The sequence below is a fragment of the Haliotis cracherodii genome, unplaced genomic scaffold, assembly GCF_022045235.1.
Source record: "Haliotis cracherodii isolate W230 unplaced genomic scaffold, xgHalCrac1.p SCAF_8, whole genome shotgun sequence".
In the NCBI taxonomy this organism is placed as follows: domain Eukaryota; kingdom Metazoa; phylum Mollusca; class Gastropoda; order Lepetellida; family Haliotidae; genus Haliotis; species Haliotis cracherodii.
In genome coordinates, this window is record NW_027266341.1 from 38,796,917 (window position 1) to 38,815,447 (window position 18,531).

The 18,531-nt window shown below is 42.5% G+C and overlaps 1 protein-coding gene across 2 annotated transcripts; it reads right to left on the reverse strand.

Moving 5' to 3' along the window:
• Positions 1 to 53: 53 nt before the first annotated feature.
• Positions 54 to 18,036, reverse strand: LOC139450343 (otolith matrix protein OMM-64-like). Of its 2 annotated transcripts, none has more exons than XM_071232023.1 (7): positions 17,986 to 18,036; positions 14,431 to 14,578; positions 13,037 to 13,144; positions 10,959 to 12,452; positions 10,116 to 10,195; positions 9,886 to 9,992; positions 54 to 247 (listed from the first exon to the last, which is right to left on the reverse strand). In XM_071232023.1, exons 2-7 carry the CDS (start codon positions 14,546 to 14,548, stop codon positions 91 to 93), a joined length of 2,064 nt encoding a protein of 687 aa, XP_071088124.1. In that variant the 5' UTR covers positions 14,549 to 14,578; positions 17,986 to 18,036; the 3' UTR covers positions 54 to 90. The 2 variants fall into 2 exon arrangements, with proteins under 2 accessions (XP_071088124.1, XP_071088123.1); XM_071232022.1 differs by lacking the exon at positions 54 to 247 and adding an exon at positions 8,325 to 8,910.
• Positions 18,037 to 18,531: the final 495 nt, after the last annotated feature.

Genomic DNA, 18,531 nt, shown 5'->3' on the forward strand with positions numbered 1-18,531 from the left:
GTTTCTGGTATATATTAGTGAATGTTCACGTGGCGTGTATAGTCCCGTGCTGCAAACGTCCATATATACAATGTGTAACAGTGTCACTGGCTACAACATCGCGGGCTGGACGCTGGACGTCGTCGGGGGCTGGACGCTGGACGTCGCGGGCTGGACGCTGGACGTCGTCGGGGGCTGGACGCTGGACGTCGCGGGCTGGACGCTGTTTGATTTATCGGTCATTAATTCCACTGTGAGGTCAAGGTCACTGAAATGAGGAGATGATCAATGAGTAGGTGCACTCATTTATAACAGGTTATATTTGTAACAGTGTGTACCCATAAAAAACGTGTCCAGTGTGTACCCATAAAAAAGTGTCCAGTGTGTACCAATAAAAAACGTGTCCAGTGTGTACCCATAAAATAAATGTGTCCAGTGTGTACCCATAAAAAAACGTGTCCAGTGTGTACACATAAAAAACCGTGTCCAGTGTGTTCCAATAAAAAACCGTGTCCAGTGTGTACACATAGAAAACTTGTCCAGTGTGTACCCATAAAAAAACCGTGTCCAGTGTGTACCAATAAAAAACGTGTTCAGTTTGACACATAAAAACATGTCCAGTGTGTACACATAGAAAAACCGTGTCCAGTGTGTACCCATAAAAAACGTGTCCAGTGTGTACACATAGAAAACGTGTCCAGTGTGTACCCATAAAAAAACGTGTCCAGTGTGTACACATAGAAAACCGTGTCCAGTGTGTACACATAAAAAACGTGTCAAGTGTGTACACATAGAAAACGTGTCCAGTGTGTACCCATAAAAAACGTGTCCAGTGTGTACACATAGAAAACCGTGTCCAGTGTGTACCCATAAAAAACGTGCCCAGTGTGTACACATAGAAAACCGTGTCCAGTGTGTACACATAAAAATCGTGTCAAGTGTGTACACATAGAAAACGTGTCCAGTGTGTACCCATAAAAAACGTGTCCAGTGTGTACACATAGAAAACGTGTCCAGTGTGTACGCATAAAAAACATGTCCAGTGTGTACACATAGAAAAGCGTGTCCAGTGTGTACACATAAAAAAACGTGTCAAGTGTGTACACATAGAAAACGTGTCCAGTGTGTACCCATAAAAAACGTGTCCAGTGTGTACACATAGAAAACGTGTCCAGTGTGTACCCATAAAAACGTGTCAAGTGTGTACACATAAAAAACGTGTCAAGTGTGTACACATAGAAAACGTGTCCACTGTGTACGCATAAAAAACGTGTCAAGTGTTCCAAACACTGATCATAAGTGGGGTGGTGTTGTTTGGTGTGGTGTGGTGTGGTGTGGTGTGGTGTGGTGTGGTGTGGTTTGTGTTGTGTTGGTAGTGTGGTGTGGTGTGTTGTGTTGTGTGATGTGGTGTTGTCTGGGTTGGTGTGTTGTTGGGTGTGGGCGGTATGGGGTTATATGGTATGGTGTAGGGTTACATGGTGTGGCGTGGGTTGGTGTGTTTTGTGGTGTGGGTCGGTGTGTTGTGTGGTGTGGGTTGGTGTGTTGTGTGGTGTGGGTCGGTGTGTTTTGTGGTGTGGGTTGGTGTGTTGTAAGGTGTGGGTTGGTGTATTGCGTGGTGTGAGTTGGTGTATTGCGTGGTGTGGGTTGGTGTGTTGTGTGGTGTGGGTTGGTGTGTTGTGTGGTGTGGGTTGGTGTGTTGTGTGGTGTGAGTTGGTGTGTTGCGTGGTGTGGGTTGGTGTGTTGTGTGGTGTGGGTTGGTGTATTGCGTGGTGTGAGTTGGTGTGTTGTGTGGTGTGGGTTGGTGTGTTGTGTGGTGTGGGTTGGTGTGTTGTGTGGTGTGGGTTGGTGTGTTGTGTGGTGTGGGTTGGTGTGTTGTGTGAAGTGGGTTGGTGTGTTGTAAGGTGTGGGTTGGTGTGGTATGGGGTTGGTGTGTTGTGTGGTGTGGGTTGGTGTGTTGTGTGGTGTGGGTTGGTGTGTTGTGTGGTGTGGGTTGGTGTGTTGTGTGGTGTGGGTTGGTGTGTTGTGTGGTGTGGGTTGGTGTGTTGTGTGAAGTGGGTTGGTGTGTTGTAAGGTGTGGGTTGGTGTGTTTTGTGGTGTGGGTTGGTGTGTTGTGTGGTGTGGGTTGGTGTGTTGTGTGAAGTGGGTTGGTGTGTTGTGTGGTGTGGGTTGGTGTGTTGTGTGGTGTGGGTTGGTGTGTTGTGTGGTGTGAGTTGGTGTGTTGCGTGGTGTGAGTTGGTGTTTTGCGTGGTGTGGGTTGGTGTGTTGTGTGGTGTGGGTTGGTGTGTTGCGTGGTGTGAGTTGGTGTGTTGTGTGGTGTGGGTTGGTGTGTTGTGTGGTGTGGGTTGGTGTGTTGTGTGGTGTGAGTTGGTGTGTTGTGTGGTGTGGGTTGGTGTGTTGTGTGGTGTGGGTTGGTGTGGTATGGGGTTGGTGTGTTGCGTGGTGTGAGTTGGTGTGTTGTGTGGTGTGGGTTGGTGTGTTGTGTGGTGTGGGTTGGTGTGTTGTGTGGTGTGGGTTGGTGTGTTGTGTGGTGTGAGTTGGTGTGTTGTGTGGTGTGGGTTGGTGTGTTGTGTGGTGTGAGTTGGTGTGTTGTGTGGTGTGAGTTGGTGTGTTGTGTGGTGTGGGTTGGTGTGTTGTGTGGTGTGGGTTGGTGTGGTATGGGGTTGGTGTGTTGCGTGGTGTGAGTTGGTGTGTTGTGTGGTGTGGGTTGGTGTGTTGTGTGGTGTGGGTTGGTGTGTTGTGTGGTGTGGGTTGGTGTGTTGTGTGGTGTGAGTTGGTGTGTTGTGTGGTGTGGGTTGGTGTGTTGTGTGGTGTGAGTTGGTGTGTTGTGTGGTGTGAGTTGGTGTGTTGTGTGGTGTGAGTCGGTGTGTTGTGTGGTGTGAGTTGGTGTGTTGTGTGGTGTGGGTTGGTGTGTTGTGTGGTGTGAGTTGGTGTGTTGTGTGGTGTGAGTTGGTGTGTTGTGTGGTGTGGGTTGGTGTGTTGTGTGGTGTGGGTTGGTGTGTTGTGTGGTGTGGGTTGGTGTGTTGTGTGGTGTGGGTTGGTGTGTTGTGTGGTGTGGGTTGGTGTGTTGTGTGGTGTGAGTTGGTGTGTTGTGTGGTGTGAGTTGGTGTGTTGTGTGGTGTGAGTTGGTGTGTTGTGTGGTGTGAGTTGGTGTGTTGTAAGGTGTGGGTTGGTGTGTTGTGTGGTGTGAGTTGGTGTGTTGTGTGGTGTGGGTTGGTGTGTTGTGTGGTGTGGGTTGGTGTGGTATGGGGTTGGTGTGTTGTGTGGTGTGAGTTGGTGTGTTGTGTGGTGTGGGTTGGTGTGTTGTGTGGTGTGGGTTGGTGTGTTGTGTGGTGTGGGTTGGTGTGTTGTAAGGTGTGGGTTGGTGTGTTGTAAGGTGTGGGTTGGTGTGGTATGGGGTTGGTGTGTTGTGTGGTGTGAGTTGGTGTGTTGTGTGGTGTGGGTTGGTGTGTTGCGTGGTGTGAGTTGGTGTGTTGTGTGGTGTGAGTTGGTGTGTTGTGTGGTGTGGGTTGGTGTGTTGTGTGGTGTGAGTTGGTGTGTTGTGTGGTGTGGGTTGGTGTGTTGTAAGGTGTGGGTTGGTGTGTTTTGTGGTGTGGGTTGGTGTGTTGTGTGGTGTGGGTTGGTGTGTTGTGTGGTGTGGGTTGGTGTGTTGTGTGGTGTGGGTTGGTGTGTTGTAAGGTGTGGGTTGGTGTGTTTTGTGGTGTGGGTTGGTGTGTTTTGTGGTGTGGGTTGGTGTGTTGTGTGGTGTGGGTTGGTGTGTTGTGTGGTGTGGGTTGGTGTGTTGTGTGGTGTGGGTTGGTGTGTTGTGTGAAGTGGGTTGGTGTGTTGTAAGGTGTGGGTTGGTGTGTTTTGTGGTGTGGGTTGGTGTGTTGTGTGGTGTGGGTTGGTGTGTTGTGTGAAGTGGGTTGGTGTGTTGTGTGGTGTGGGTTGGTGTGTTGTGTGGTGTGGGTTGGTGTGTTGTGTGGTGTGAGTTGGTGTGTTGCGTGGTGTGAGTTGGTGTGTTGCGTGGTGTGGGTTGGTGTGTTGTGTGGTGTGAGTTGGTGTGTTGTGTGGTGTGGGTTGGTGTGTTGTGTGGTGTGGGTTGGTGTGGTATGGTGTAGGGTTACAAGGTGTGGTGTGAGTTGGTGTGTTGTGTGGTGTGAGTTGATGTGTTGTGTGGTGTGGGTTGGTGTGGTATGGGGTTGGTGTGGTATGGGGTTGGTGTGGTATGGTGTAGGGTTACAAGGTGTGGTGTGAGTTGGTGTGTTGTGTGGTGTGAGTTGGTGTGTTGTGTGGTGTGGGTTGGTGTGTTGTGTGGTGTGAGTTGGTGTGTTGTGTGGTGTGAGTTGGTGTGTTGTGTGGTGTGAGTTGATGTGTTGTGTGGTGTGGGTTGGTGTGGTATGGGGTTGGTGTGGTATGGGGTTGGTGTGGTATGGTGTAGGGTTACAAGGTGTGGTGTGGGTTGGTGTGTTGTGTGGTGTGAGTTGGTGTGTTGTGTGGTGTGAGTTGGTGTGTTGTGTGGTGTGAGTTGGTGTGTTGTGTGGTGTGAGTTGGTGTGTTGTGTGGTGTGAGTTGGTGTGTTGTGTGGTGTGAGTTGATGTGTTGTGTGGTGTGGGTTGGTGTGGTATGGGGTTGGTGTGGTATGGGGTTGGTGTGGTATGGTGTAGGGTTACAAGGTGTGGTGTGAGTTGGTGTGTTGTGTGGTGTGAGTTGATGTGTTGTGTGGTGTGGGTTGGTGTGTTGTGTGGTGTGGGTTGGTGTGGTATGGGGTTGGTGTGGTATGGGGTTGGTGTGGTATGGTGTAGGGTTACAAGGTGTGGCGTGGGTTGGTGTGGGGTTATGTGGCTTGGTGTGGAATTATGTGGTGTGGTGTGGGATTATGTGGTACGATGTGGGTTTATGTTGTGTAGTAGGGGTTATGTGATGTGGTAAGGGAATATGTGGTGTAGTGTTATGTGATGTGGTGTGGTGTTATATTGTGTGGTGTTATGTGATGTGGTAGGGGGTTATGGGGTGTGGTGTGGTATGGTGTTATGTGGTGTGGTGTTATGTGGTATAGTGTTATGTGATGTGGTGTTATGTGGTATGGTGTTATGTGGTATGGTGTTATGTGGTGTGGTGTTATGTGGTATGGTGTTATGTGATGTGGTGTTATGTGGTATGGTGTAATGTGATGTGGTGTTATGTGGTGTGGTGTAATGTGATGTGGTGTTATGTGGTGTTGTGTTATGTGGTGTGGTGTGGTGTTATGTGGTGTTCTGTTATGTGGTATGGTGTTATGTGATGTGGTAGGGTGTTATGTGGTGTTATGTGGTGTGGTGTTAAGTGGTATGGTGTTATGTGGTGTGGTGTTATGTGATGTGGTGTTATGTGGTAGGGTGTTATGTGGTGTGGTGTTATGTGGTGTGGTGTTTTGTGGTTTGGTGTTATGTGGTGTGGTGTTATGTGGTATGGTGTTATGTGATGTGGTAGGGGGTTATTTGGTGTTATGTGGTGTGGTGTGGGGTCATGTGGTGTGGTGTAGGGGGTATGTAGTGTTATGTGGTTTGGTGTGGTATGGTGTTATGTAGCGTGGTGTGGGGGTCATGTCGTGTGGTGTAGGGTTATGTGGTGTGGTGTTATGTGGTGTGGTGTTATGTCACGAGGTGGGGGGGGGGGGGGGTGGTATGTGGTCTTATGTGGTGTGGTGTGATAACATACATGAAATAGAAGTATAATATTAAGTGAACTGTTTATGAATGCAGTTAAAATATCTTTGTATTTTTTCACATCAAATAGTCAACATAAATAGCAACAGAATAAAAGTGCCGTAAATCCCTGTTTGTCAACACTCCATCAATAAACGCCTCATTAATATTATGGCAGTTTATGCAATGTCATCGTGTAATATAGTTGTGGAAAGTAATTAAACAAGGGAAAACGTCGCGACGCAAGCCATTACCGGAAGAGGCAGTGTGTCGTTCACACAGTCATTGTGTGTAAACGGATAAACCGGTCAAAAAACAAAATGGCGGGTTGCGTATCGTAATAGAACGCGAGGTAATTTTACTAGGCTACTCACCTAGGCGACGTTAATATGCATGGAACTTTTTAACATTTTAATGATGTAAATAATTGTTTTTGTTTCAGTTCCTGCATGCAACAGAACTCGTCCGGTCCGACGAGACGTCACTCGATTCTGATCAGATTCAACGAAAAGGAAAACAACCACTAACCTATTTCGGGTCGGAATATCACCTGTCAACAATCTCAATACAAACTCAGCCTCTTCAGATCGATGATTGATTTGAATCAGAAATACACATGCAAGAAGAACCTATAGATTCGTGTTTTATATCCTGATGATGTCAAACAACAAGACAATGAGCACGATATCAGTCATTGTCTGTCTTCGCTACTCTAGGAAGCGGGAAGTGTAAAAACGAAAGTAGGTTTCTACAGTACAGTCACGAGTGTGCAGCGAGCTGCATATTTCATTGTCCCCTTGACCTGGTTTTATTTGTTCGGTATTTCTTCAGGTAAGCAGTGTTAAGGACAGAATACGTATAACATTCCTACCTTCACCTCGCACTCAAACCGCGTTGTTAACCCGATATCGACTGGTATATGCCATGTCATGCATATAAATAGATCAATAGTTAATATTCATACAGTGTGAGATGCTAGAGAACCAGTCACCTGAATAATGGCAGAGAGAGTGCATCCTATCCAGTTCACTCACAACGCCACTATGATAATCGAGTCTGAACCAGACAATCCAGTGATTGACATAATGAGCATCGATCCACGCAGTTGTGATACGAAGACATGCATAAACCAAGTCGGGTTGCGGGGGGGGGGGGGGGGAGGGATCGGTGGTGGTGGTGGGGTGGTGGCGTTGTGTCTTGTCATTGCTGGGGGGTGTGGGGGAGGGGGGTGGCGTTGTGTCTTGTCATTGCTGATCTCTGTCTTACTACAAAGGTAATGGTGACCGATGTAGCTCAATGACGAACGAAAAATCATTCTCTTGAGGCTGAGTGAATAAGCCTGACAATAAGTGTCATGACCGCGTCTGCAGATGGAGAATATGACGTGAGAATATGTGTGAATGCTGGTGTGATGACGTGTACCCTGTGAAACTAGTGGACGCACTGCTGTGAACCAACATCTAGGATGGACGGACACATTTTGTACTATCAACCATATCAAAGGCTTCTTAACATCAATTAACAAACAATAAACGTCACCTCCATTTTTCTCTAAATATTTATTTGCTAGTGAATGAAGAACAAATATGTTATCAGTTGTTGAGTGACCCTCTCTAAACCCAAACTGTGATTGGGATCTGTACTAAAGGCCTCATGCCAAGACTATAGGAAATAGATTCTGTTCTATTAAGATATCAGTACCCATAAGACTAGGAGTCTATACAGGGGTTCCCATATCAATAGTGGATATTTTTAGTTTTCATTAAGAGTTATATATATCACTGATCCTGAATTTGAAATCGTTCAGTCATATGTGACGGATGCCACCGGTGGTGCAGGATACGCTCACCATTTTACGAACATCTTATATACTCATTTTTTTTCATAGGGATTTATAAATATCATGCTTACGATATAGTCGATATTGACTGCTCCCAGCAGAGATTTCTCTTGATTATGGAACGGACTTTGTCGCTCATATTCTGGTAAAAGTTAAAGCCAGTGACCAGTCTTGGGCCTTTGGGTGATCATTTGAGTCTGGAAATGACTTTCTTACGATCATAGAAAGTGTTCTGTCGCTGTTAAATATATAGAGGATACGCCACTCATGAAAGTATCTCCTTTTCCCTTGTCACTCGATGAAAGAAACGTGATATTTCACGAGACACATGGAATATCCTATTTATCATATACTTTTTGTGCAGTTGTCTACCGGAAAATTAAACTAGTTAATTACAAATGTTAAGCCTTGAAACGTAACTTCTCCCTACCTGACACAAAGGGACGGTTCACCACTCCTTGTATTTGCGACTTAAAAAGAAGTTTCGTGTTTGCATCTTAAAAATATAAACAAAAGTATAAAAAATATTTAGGGTCACGATAAATCGTTATCATACATTTCGATATGATTATATACAAAATCAACTTTGACAAAAAATATTCTTGAATACTAGGAGACCGCTGAGAGAAGCGAAAGAATACACGCAAGTAACAAAAATGACACTTTTTTGCGAAACGAAGTCTCGATTGACGTTGGCTGGTTGGTTGCTTGTTTAACGCCGCACTCAGCAATATTCAAGCTTTTTGACGGCGGTCTGTAAGAAATCGAGTCTCGACCAGAGAATCCAGTGATTGACAGCATGAGCATCTATCCACCCAATTGGGATAAATTACATGCTCCAACCAAGTCAGTGAGTCTGACCACCCGAACCCGTTAGTGGCCTCTTAAGCTCGAACTCTACAATGCGAACAGCGTTAGACAAGTCCAACATGCTTCCTATGATTCAATACAAAAACAAGGATATGAAAGAAATTGCAGTTTTAAGTTTAAAGTGATGTAGCCAGAGTGATCTTACCACTTTGTGAAATTTATATACTTGCAAGGGGAATTGTGTGTGTAAGCCGACAGGGATCAAAAGATGGACACAAGTTAATTAATCAAATATATTCAAAAACGTGAGAATAGCATGTACATGGATATATTAAAACGTATTTTATTTGATATACACGTTTGTACTGCTTTAAAATATTTGTTCGATTTTCTGATCCTTCCTTTCGTTAAGACTAGATCTCCACAGTCTTGAGAATTCTCCTGCAGCAGTCACATAGATGTATTTTCTTAATCAATCTCACAATGTCCAACCGCTTACTCTCTTCCTGGGTGAAGTAGAGCAGCATGTGGTGGATGGTCCTTCCCTTGGCGCTGAGTGCCTTCAAGAAATTTTTCACTCTTTCCACATTGTTGTCACAACCAGGGACTTGAACGTTCCTTCAACATATAGCAGTATACTGACAGAAATATACAGAGAAACTTACCTTTGTGTCTTTCATATCAAATATATGAGCACGAGTAGACACAAGTTTACAACACCGAGGTTTGCCGGGGAAGTATAAACTGTTGTCGACGAGTTGTGATATATCGTATATCCAAAGACACAAGGAAGAAATTATATTTATCATCCAAAATAGTTTTCCCAATCATTTCACTTTGAAAACAGCAATATCCAGTGTCCAGGGACTACAAAGTACAGCTATAGTGGCAGAGATATTAGTGATGTCATAGGATTGTGACGTCATGGCCAATCATGGTGATGCAATTTCATAATAGTGGTATCTCCTAGGAGATATCACTTCATCTCACCTAAGTGATATCTCCTGTGGAAGCTGTTTTGGACGATAAACAACTATATCAGTCATAAAGAACATGTAAGATATTATGTTTTACTTTGTGTTGATTGATATAAAAATGAATAAAGGGCATTTGATGTGACTTCTTTATGTCTGTTTCGTGTTATTTATTTGTCACGGAATTGTCTTTTTACTATAACGATTCATTGTGACACTCAGTTTCAGTTATACTGATAAGTATGTCATTGTTTCATAGTGACCTATTATCCGTCGATCTTCACATAAAAACAGCTCGAACTTCATGACGAGAGCACCTGGTATCATTACTATTTGACAGTGATTCATAAACATATTCTCATGATATAGACGGAATTGTACAATCGACGCTGCTTTATGCAGAGATTTCTATTGGATATGGAAGGGTTTTGTCGCTTTATTAACACCTTCACGGATAAGAAATGATGAAGAAATACGAACTGGCTATGTTGTGGATCAGATTGGACTATCTGAACCACAATATCCTGTGATGTTAAGAAAATGCAGGACACATAACACGCAGCAAATATGACAATATCATCTGGCCACGTGGCATGCTATTGGTACCCATACAACTTACCACATCTGTTCTAACTGCCAATGATCATATCCCAGATACTGAGCTCCCAGCCCATAAGCAGTTAGCATTTTGCTACAAGGATGCGATGACATCTCAAAGATTATTTGCTGGAAATAAAAAAACAAACCATCTCGTATCATTTCACTAACAACCGATTTCGTCAAATACACATATTACACTAAGACCATTTGCTATCAATAATCGGAAGACCATTACAATTGTTAGATTACCTCTTTCGTCCTGTTGTTCTGTCCGCCTTCCGTGGAATCCAGCAGATACCCGACTGGAGTTGTACAAGGCCCATCGGGATCTAGAAAACATCAATACATCAATTTATTTTCGTTCCCATTTCCTATAAATCAGGCAACGAAACTTAGGCTTTGTACGTTATACACCTTGAATGCAATGTAATCTGCCTCAGACTGCAAAAAAATGGTTCAGAAATATTTTGAGATATAAACTGACTGCAAACATTCAGGCATGGAAACATCCTCAGGGCCTAGACAGTCTTCAGCACCCCGTGCTTGTCGTAAGATGCGACTAATGGGATCGGGTGGTCAGGCTCTCGGACTTGGTTGATGCATGCTATCGTATCCCAAATGTGTAGATCGATGCTCATGAGGTCAAATCCTGGATTGTCTGGTCCAGACTCGAGTATTTCAAACCGCCGTCATATAGCTGGAATATTGCTGGAGTTTCAGCGTTAAACAACATACAAAAAGTGCATGGAAAGTACATCACCGGCAATTGAGTCGTAACCCCAGGAACCTCATACCTGTACGCCTGGATTTCACCAAAGTGTTACCTGTCGAGGACCCATACGTGTACCATCCCTCCCAACACCAGGATGTGGCTGAAACACTGTCTAGTTCGGCTGGGATCATGTCTAGTGTGGCTGAAACACTGTCTAGTCTGGCTGGAATACTGTCTAGTGTGGCTGTTATCCCAATGCCAATCGCCTCGCGGTGCCTTCAATACTTTATTGCATATGCATGTTGTGTTGTTGTAACTATACACACACTGGTATTAACACATATCCTATTTTGAATGTTGTCCTATGAACGACTACTCACCTGCATCTACCTCTTTTTGGTTTGCAGGAGTTGGTCCAGACACACGAGCTTCGCTCCTTCCAACATCCTCGGCTCCCGTATGTTTCTCAGCTGTTTGTTGTTGGTCCAGTCCGCCTCCCGTTTGGCCGTCCCGGGGCTGCACTGTCTTATTTCTGCATTCTTGACCTTGTTCCGAAGTGCCATCTCTCACTCTTTCCTTGCTTTTTTCACTCGCACTTTCCGGTGTAGTCACAGGTCGGTGTTGTCGGGCTACTTCACTACCTGTATTGGGGTCTTCTCTCGGATGTACAGCCTCTAGTTCCTGTTGTCGCCTTATTTCATCTCCAGTCTTTCCTTCCCTGGCCACCGTGCTACCTTTCTGTGGGTCCCCAGTTCCCTCTTGTCTAAGGCCACTATCCTCCCTTCCCGACCCAGGCCCGTCTCTTGTATTCCTTCGGTCACCTTCTTTTGTCTGGTGTCGACCTACTCTGTCCCTCAACCCTCTTCCAGTTCTATCAGATATAGCTCCAATTCTCGACCCATGTTCAGCAGACGTGAGTCTTTGGGTAGTTTTCGAGGCGCTAATGCCCTGTGCAGCCAGAGTTCTTTGTTCTTGTTCAAGGTTTTCAGATGGCCCTTCTACTCCATGACTCCCCGGTGTACTTATTTGCACAGACACGAGTTCATCCTCTCGACCCTGGGCTTTATTTTGCAGTTTCTCTGAACGGTCTGCAGCTTTACTTCTCTGTATACTCTCGGCTACCGTCAATCTCTTCTGGCTTGTTCCGGAGCCGGCTTCCATTCGTGTGTCCCGTATATTACTCAGTTCAACGCCAAGCTCTTGTTTCTGTGTCTGTATTGCATCATTCTGGTTTGTACTTTTCTGTCTAGACTCTCGTTCTGGATTTACACCACAAGTACCTCGACTTTCTGGACTATTTTCACCAGTTTGGTCTTTCCTCTCGGGTCTTCGTTTGGTATTCTCAGATTCACCATTGATATCTGCTTGGCCCAGATTTGGTTGTGGTACGTTGGTTGTGTCTATTACCTCAGCAACCGCACTGGTATTTCTCTCTGCATCTGCTGGTCCAATAATTGGTTGTGACACGTTGGTTGTGTCTATTACCTCTGCAACCGCACTGGTATTTCTCTCTGCATCTGCTGGTCCAAGAATTGGTTGTGACACGTTGGTTGTGTCTATTACCTCTGCAACCGCACTGGTATTTCTCTCTGCATCTGCTGGTCCAAGAATTGGTTGTAACACGTTGGTTGTGTCTATTGCCACTGCAACCGCACTGGTATTTTTCTTCGTATCTACTTGTTCCTTTTTTGGCTGTGGTACGTTGATTGGCACTAATCTCTTCCTTGATGTTTCACCACCAGGGCAAACCTCCCCTTTCATCTCAGTTTTCAGCCTATTCGGACAAGAAGTGCGATCATCTAGATCCCCATAAGGGTTTCCTGTATAAGAATCACCTTGCCCTGAGTCGTCTGAGTTTTCTGCTTGAGCTTCACCTAGTTGTAGAAGGACATATTAAGTTGTCCATAATGGCTATCACATGCTCTTTTACATTATTCAAGATTTGCCCTCTTACTTTGGTATACTTCAATATTGCTGATACGGCGGTGAGTATCACTCACTCAAACACTTTCATTGTAATGTTTTCTTTATATCAATTTATTGCAGAACCATGCATCACTTTTAACGTTTGTATACAACTGACCGCCTCCGTTGTGTAATGGTTGGAGAGTTTGCTTAGTGAGCGCAATGTCGGTCGATTGATTCAGGGCCGCGTCATACCAAAAGACCATAAAATATGTCACTTGTCAACCTGTCTGGTGCTTAGCATTTAGGGGTTAAAACAAGTCCACTAATCTTGAACGCTCCTCAGGACATGCGATGCACTTTAAACAAATATGGCAGAAATCACATAATGTTTAATGTGTAGTGAGTAAGTTAAAAGGTAACGTCGAATCAGCATTGTTTCAGCCATATCGCGGCGAGAACAAGTTGATATTAACACCAGTGAGTCGCGAGTTGTTTATGTAGAGGGTTGGGGAATATCAATACATATTTGAACTACAGTAGCAGTGATTACCTGATTTAGCCGTTTGCCAGTTTTCTGTTACGTTGGAACTTCTAAACTGTACTGGTCTTGGTGGCAATGAGACATCAGGAGTCAAATCACATCTTACCTCCTCTTGCCCTGATAATGCAATACATGGCATCTAGACATATATAGTTAAACTTCTAATTTAACTTATCCCATTAAGGAAAGCTGCAAATGCAACGATATAACTATATACATATAACTGAAAATTACTAATTATAATGATATTAAGATTACAAAACAAATTGATCAATCTGTTAATATCTAGATATCGTTAATATTTTAATTTCACTAATCCCCTTAAAGACAATACACCCAAAGGCAAAGCTGCAACTACAATGATATTAATATATATATAACTGAAAATTACTAATTATAATGATATTAATATTACTAAACAAATTGATCAATCTGTTATTATCTCAGCCTGGTTATCGTTAATCTTTTAATTTCACTAGTCACCTTTAGGAAAAAATACTCACAGGGAAAAATCAAATGCGATCATATTAATGTATTCATAACTGAAAATTAATAATTATTACGATATTATTATGACTAAATAAATTGATCAATCTGTTATTTACAGACGAAATAGCCGGTATATTGATGAATGCAGGGCTAATCAATAAACCAATCTAACGGTAAACAACCACTTGCCATGACAGTCCATACTTCGTGTCGTCTTATTGTGTACTGAGGTAAACAAAAGTCTCACGTCAGACCGCTGTACAAGTCTTATTGGGAATATATAATATAATATCAAGTTTCAGCTGTTCAGCCGGGGTGAAATGGTGTGATTATATTGTTATGGTGTTTCTGATGTCCGGGAACCATTCAGCTTTACTCGACTGAACTCGATTGTTTTGAAATTGTTTGAGCAAGGTTACAACATTCAAGGCCACAGTAAAGCTTTCAAAAGGTTTTATGGTAGACATGTGGAGGACATTTCCAAATTTGACGCATCGCTGACAAACATGATGTCCGATGCAATTCCATACTATATGTTCCCAAGGTTTTTTTTAAGGTGAACAATTGACTTGCTTTTGCATGTGTTTGTGACGGGTGCCACCGATGGGGTAGAATACGCTCACCTTTTCGAAAACATCTGGTAAATTACTATTTGATAATGATTCATAAACACATGCTCATGATATATTCGCAATTGTACAATCGACTCTGCTTTATGCAGAGATTTTATTAACTTCTTTCAGTGGCATTTAGAAGTTGGTGTGATGAAGTAAGACGAGTTCTATGGATGAACAACTTCTTTATTTCAATTAGTTCTACGTTCCGGTGTAGATCCTAACACCTTTATCAAGCAAGAGATTTTATTGTTTTTTAATTGGATTGTATTTTATCGCTTTATTTATTATAATTGTTACATGTCTGATCTTGGCGCTGGGCAGCTGGAGGTTGTGCCGCATCCTCCTCTGAACCTTCAGCCCGGGGCTCTTCCTCTGGGTCCTCGCCGCTCAGTGTGTCCACGTTAACATCAGACATCGCGAGCTACTGTTTCAACGCTGTCACGCACTGCAAATAATCACATCGGTCCACGCAATTGAGATACGATGACAAGCATCAACCAAGTCAGCGAGCCTGACAACCCGATCCCGTTAGTCGCCTCTTACGACAATCATAGTCGCCTTTTACGGCAGTATATAAGCAAAAGTTCAAATACAAGATAGACTATTACCGAGAAACTTGCATGTGGCGTGTTGATTTATCGTCTACCGTTTCCGGGTAAGGGGTGCATGCAAGGTCAAACGGATTAAATAATACGCCAGTTATATCCTGAAAGTCAAATTATTTCATATTAGTGGTGATTACCTTGTAGTGATTTGTGATTATTCTTTATGTGACAGGCCCAATATTTCACAATTTACTGTAATTGTTTTGAAACGAAAGATTCTCAGCTGACGACCCCTGTCTGTGACGTCACATTTGTGTGTTCGAAGCACCGACTGTTTGAAATCGCCCACCCCCTTTACGTCGCCTTATGCTAAATCAATTCAGCAGGTTAAAGGTTAAGTAAACATGGTAAATATTTACATCAATGCCAGGGTATAACCAGTCTCGATTATCCGCCGAAACAGATTCCAGTGACATTCGTCACCATTCGGATCTTTCCGTAACCTACAAGAAGCCTCGCCCCCCACTCGATGGCCGACATAAGTCGACTTTGAAATAGCCCTCGTCAATCCAAATGTGCGTTAGGGTATGGGTAATTCGATAAATATAATCCCGAGTATTTAGATTAATTATGGCAATATGCGTTTGTTTAAAATATGTGGAAAAATGTAGATTGTCAGTTCCACACCACAATGTATACAAAATTGTGTTATACAAATTGATGTAGTAACTCTTAGGGCCATGTTGGCTGATCGATTCAAAAGTAAACGTGCGCCTGTTTACATCCAGGAAACGGCTCACATGATTGCAACATCTGTTCATTTCACCTGTAACTAGACTTAGCTTTCCAAAACTACATTCAGTTTAAAATCCATTTGATAAAATACTAAGAGTTGCAATATACTAATAATGTATTAAAATAATTAAATAATCGCCGATTTCAAAACACATTTCTTTTGTAACAGATCAAGATGGCTAATGCTTCAGTCAAAAATAATACTTTCATACATAAGGTTCATAAAATATATTTATATTGTACTAAAATATTAGAATTTGCAAAATGGACATGTAACTATAGTGATGGCTGAACTTGCTCAGGTCATTCATATGTTTTCACGCTTAGACATGTGTACCAAATGATAAGTTTTGTTTTAAAAAATGCCGTGTGACTGTGTCAGACATTGCTCTGGGCTACATATGTAATGTACCATAATCACGACAGCTAGCACTGACATATATGGGGACCATCCACGTTTCCATAATTAGTGATTAAACAATGATGCTTATGTTTGCTTTATTAGCCTCTTAACGTTTGGATTTGTGTGGATGAATTTTGAATATGGAAATTAGTAGATAGACAGTACTGCATGAAATGGTTTGTGAATGGACTTACGTATGTACGAATTGGATGGTATTTCGAACACTGGAAGTATTGACAAAAGAATTTTATAATGATGCCAGTTCCCAATTTATGATGTCCCTACAATCGCCGGATGATCTCAACCCTGGTTTTTTTCGCCAACAGATTTTCGAATCATTTTGAAAACGTTAGCAAATACACCCCACAAAGTTATGTTCTTATAACGTTTTCCCGAACGCTTTTGAAACCACATAGAAACGTTTTAACAATGGTTATTTAAGTTTCCATAATGTTTCTCGCCAATGTGTTTTCTAAACGTTTTGAAAAGTTTAACGTTATAGAAACTCCATAAATTTTTTTTTCGAACGTTTTTGTAACCATATGGAAACGTTTTCCAAAGGTTTTAACAGGGTTTCTGTGTTATCTGGGTTTCATTATGGATTGGAAGGACACTATTTCCTATTTGTGAACATTATGGGGAAAATCACTCTTTACTGTGTGTGTATACCATGGGGAAAATCACTCTTTCCTATTTGTGAACATGTACATTATGGGGAAAATCACTCTTTCCTATTTGTGAACATTATGGGGAAAATCACTCTTTCCTATTTGTGAACATTATGGGGAAAATCACTCTTTCCTATTTGTGAACATTATGGGGAAAATCACTCTTTACTATGTGTGGACATTATGGGGAAAATCACTATTTCCTATTTGTGAACATTTCGGGGAAAATCACTCTTTACTGTGTGTGGATACCATGGGGAAAATCACTCTTTCCTATTTGTGAACATTACGGGAAAAATCACTCTTTACTATGTGTGGACATTATGGGGAAAATCACTCTTTACTATTTGTGGATACCATGGGGAAAATCACTCCTTCCTATTTGTGAACATTATGGGGAAAATCACTCTTTCCTATTTGTGAACATTATGGGGAAAATCACTCTTTCTTATTTGTGAACATTATGGGCAAAAATCACTCTTTCCTATTTGTGAACATTATGGGAAAAATCACTCTTTACTATTTGTGGGTATTATGGGGGAAATCACTACAGTGTATTTCTTATTTGTGAACATTATGGGGAAACTCACTCTTTACTATGTGTGGACATTATGGGGAAAATCACTCTTTACTATGTGTGGACATTTAAGGGAAAATGACTCTTTACTATGTGTGGACATTATAGGGAAAATCACTCTTTACTATGTGTGGATACCAAGGGAAAAATCACTCTTTACTATTTGTGGGTATTATGGGGGAATATCACTACAGTGTATTTCTTATTTGTGAACATTATGGGGAAACTCACTCTTTACTATGTGTGGACATTATGGGGAAAATCACTATTTCCGATTTGTGAACATCAAGAGACATGCCATGATTGTTTTGTACTGCTTAGTACATCTGCTTGACCTAATGGCACACAACAGTGTAGACACGGGACGTGGTCTGTGTGCATTGCGTGGTTAAAACTTCCGGGTTATAGAACTACCTTTCACTTTTGAGTACAGTGCAATTTCCTTCCAAAGGTACAAAACACTTTAATATGTATTTGCCACATATTCCATAAAGATAATACACAACAACACAACGGATGGGACTGTAGGGCGTGGCTACCTCTCTAGTTCCGGTCTAGACGTTGCCATGGAACATTGTCTCTGTATAATTACTAACAGGTAGATATTGATCATTCATTGTAGGATTACTTAATAGTCAGGCTGGTGTATGAAGGACGTGTTTCAAGCTCGCCCCGAGCCTAAGCGTAGGCCTGCGTTCGCCTGCCTCAAACCTGTATCGACCTCACCAGGCACACATGTTGTGTCGTTCATTGATAAGAATCAGAAATAAAAATATATTACTTGGCGTATGAACAACTAAAATGCATACAGGACTACTGCAGATCAATAGAAAGGGTTGTAGTAAAATTGACTCGTCTACTCACGAAAATGTAGGTCTACCGCTTTTAAAGCATGCAAATGTCTGCCAGTGTTTTAAATCGAAAGTAGGAATATCAATTACTCTAACTGAGTCAATGTCAAGGCTGATGGTTGAAAGGCGGAAGGGAACACATTCCTTCGTTCAGCCCCAGGGACCTTCATTGAGATATCATGTGATTTATTTTACCTCTTATACAGTATGACATTGGTTGTTGTTTTTCAAGTGCGATAGAGTTTGCCTTGAAGAGATTATAGTGTGTAAATGTATTCGTATTATATATATCAAGTGTCCCCCGTCGTGAGTGCTTCAAGTCATGTGATCTCTACTCACTCAGTCGTTTGATGACGTCAGTGAACAATCACACTCTCCCAGGCAGGTATTCACAATATGGCAAATCTTGCAGCCAATGTGACTTTAAATTTTAACCCACTCGCAGGCAGGTCACAAGAGCTGATTGATATTCGTAATCCGCGACTTGTTATTTCATCTCGTGAAGTTAATATATATATATATAATGTACTCACACACAACAGATGTATGCAAATGTATA

Bases quoted from the DNA above. Each gene is read 5' to 3' on its own strand.
- LOC139450343 (XM_071232022.1), bottom strand. From the start codon at position 14,548: ATGTCTGATGTTAACGTGGACACACTGAGCGGCGAGGACCCAGAGGAA. The intron at 13,145-14,430 runs GTAACAATTATA...TTGCATTATCAG, and splicing joins CCAGCGCCAAGATCAGACAT to GGCAAGAGGAGGTAAGATGT. The intron at 9,993-10,115 runs GTAATCTAACAA...TTTTATTTCCAG, and splicing joins AGAACAACAGGACGAAAGAG to CAAATAATCTTTGAGATGTC.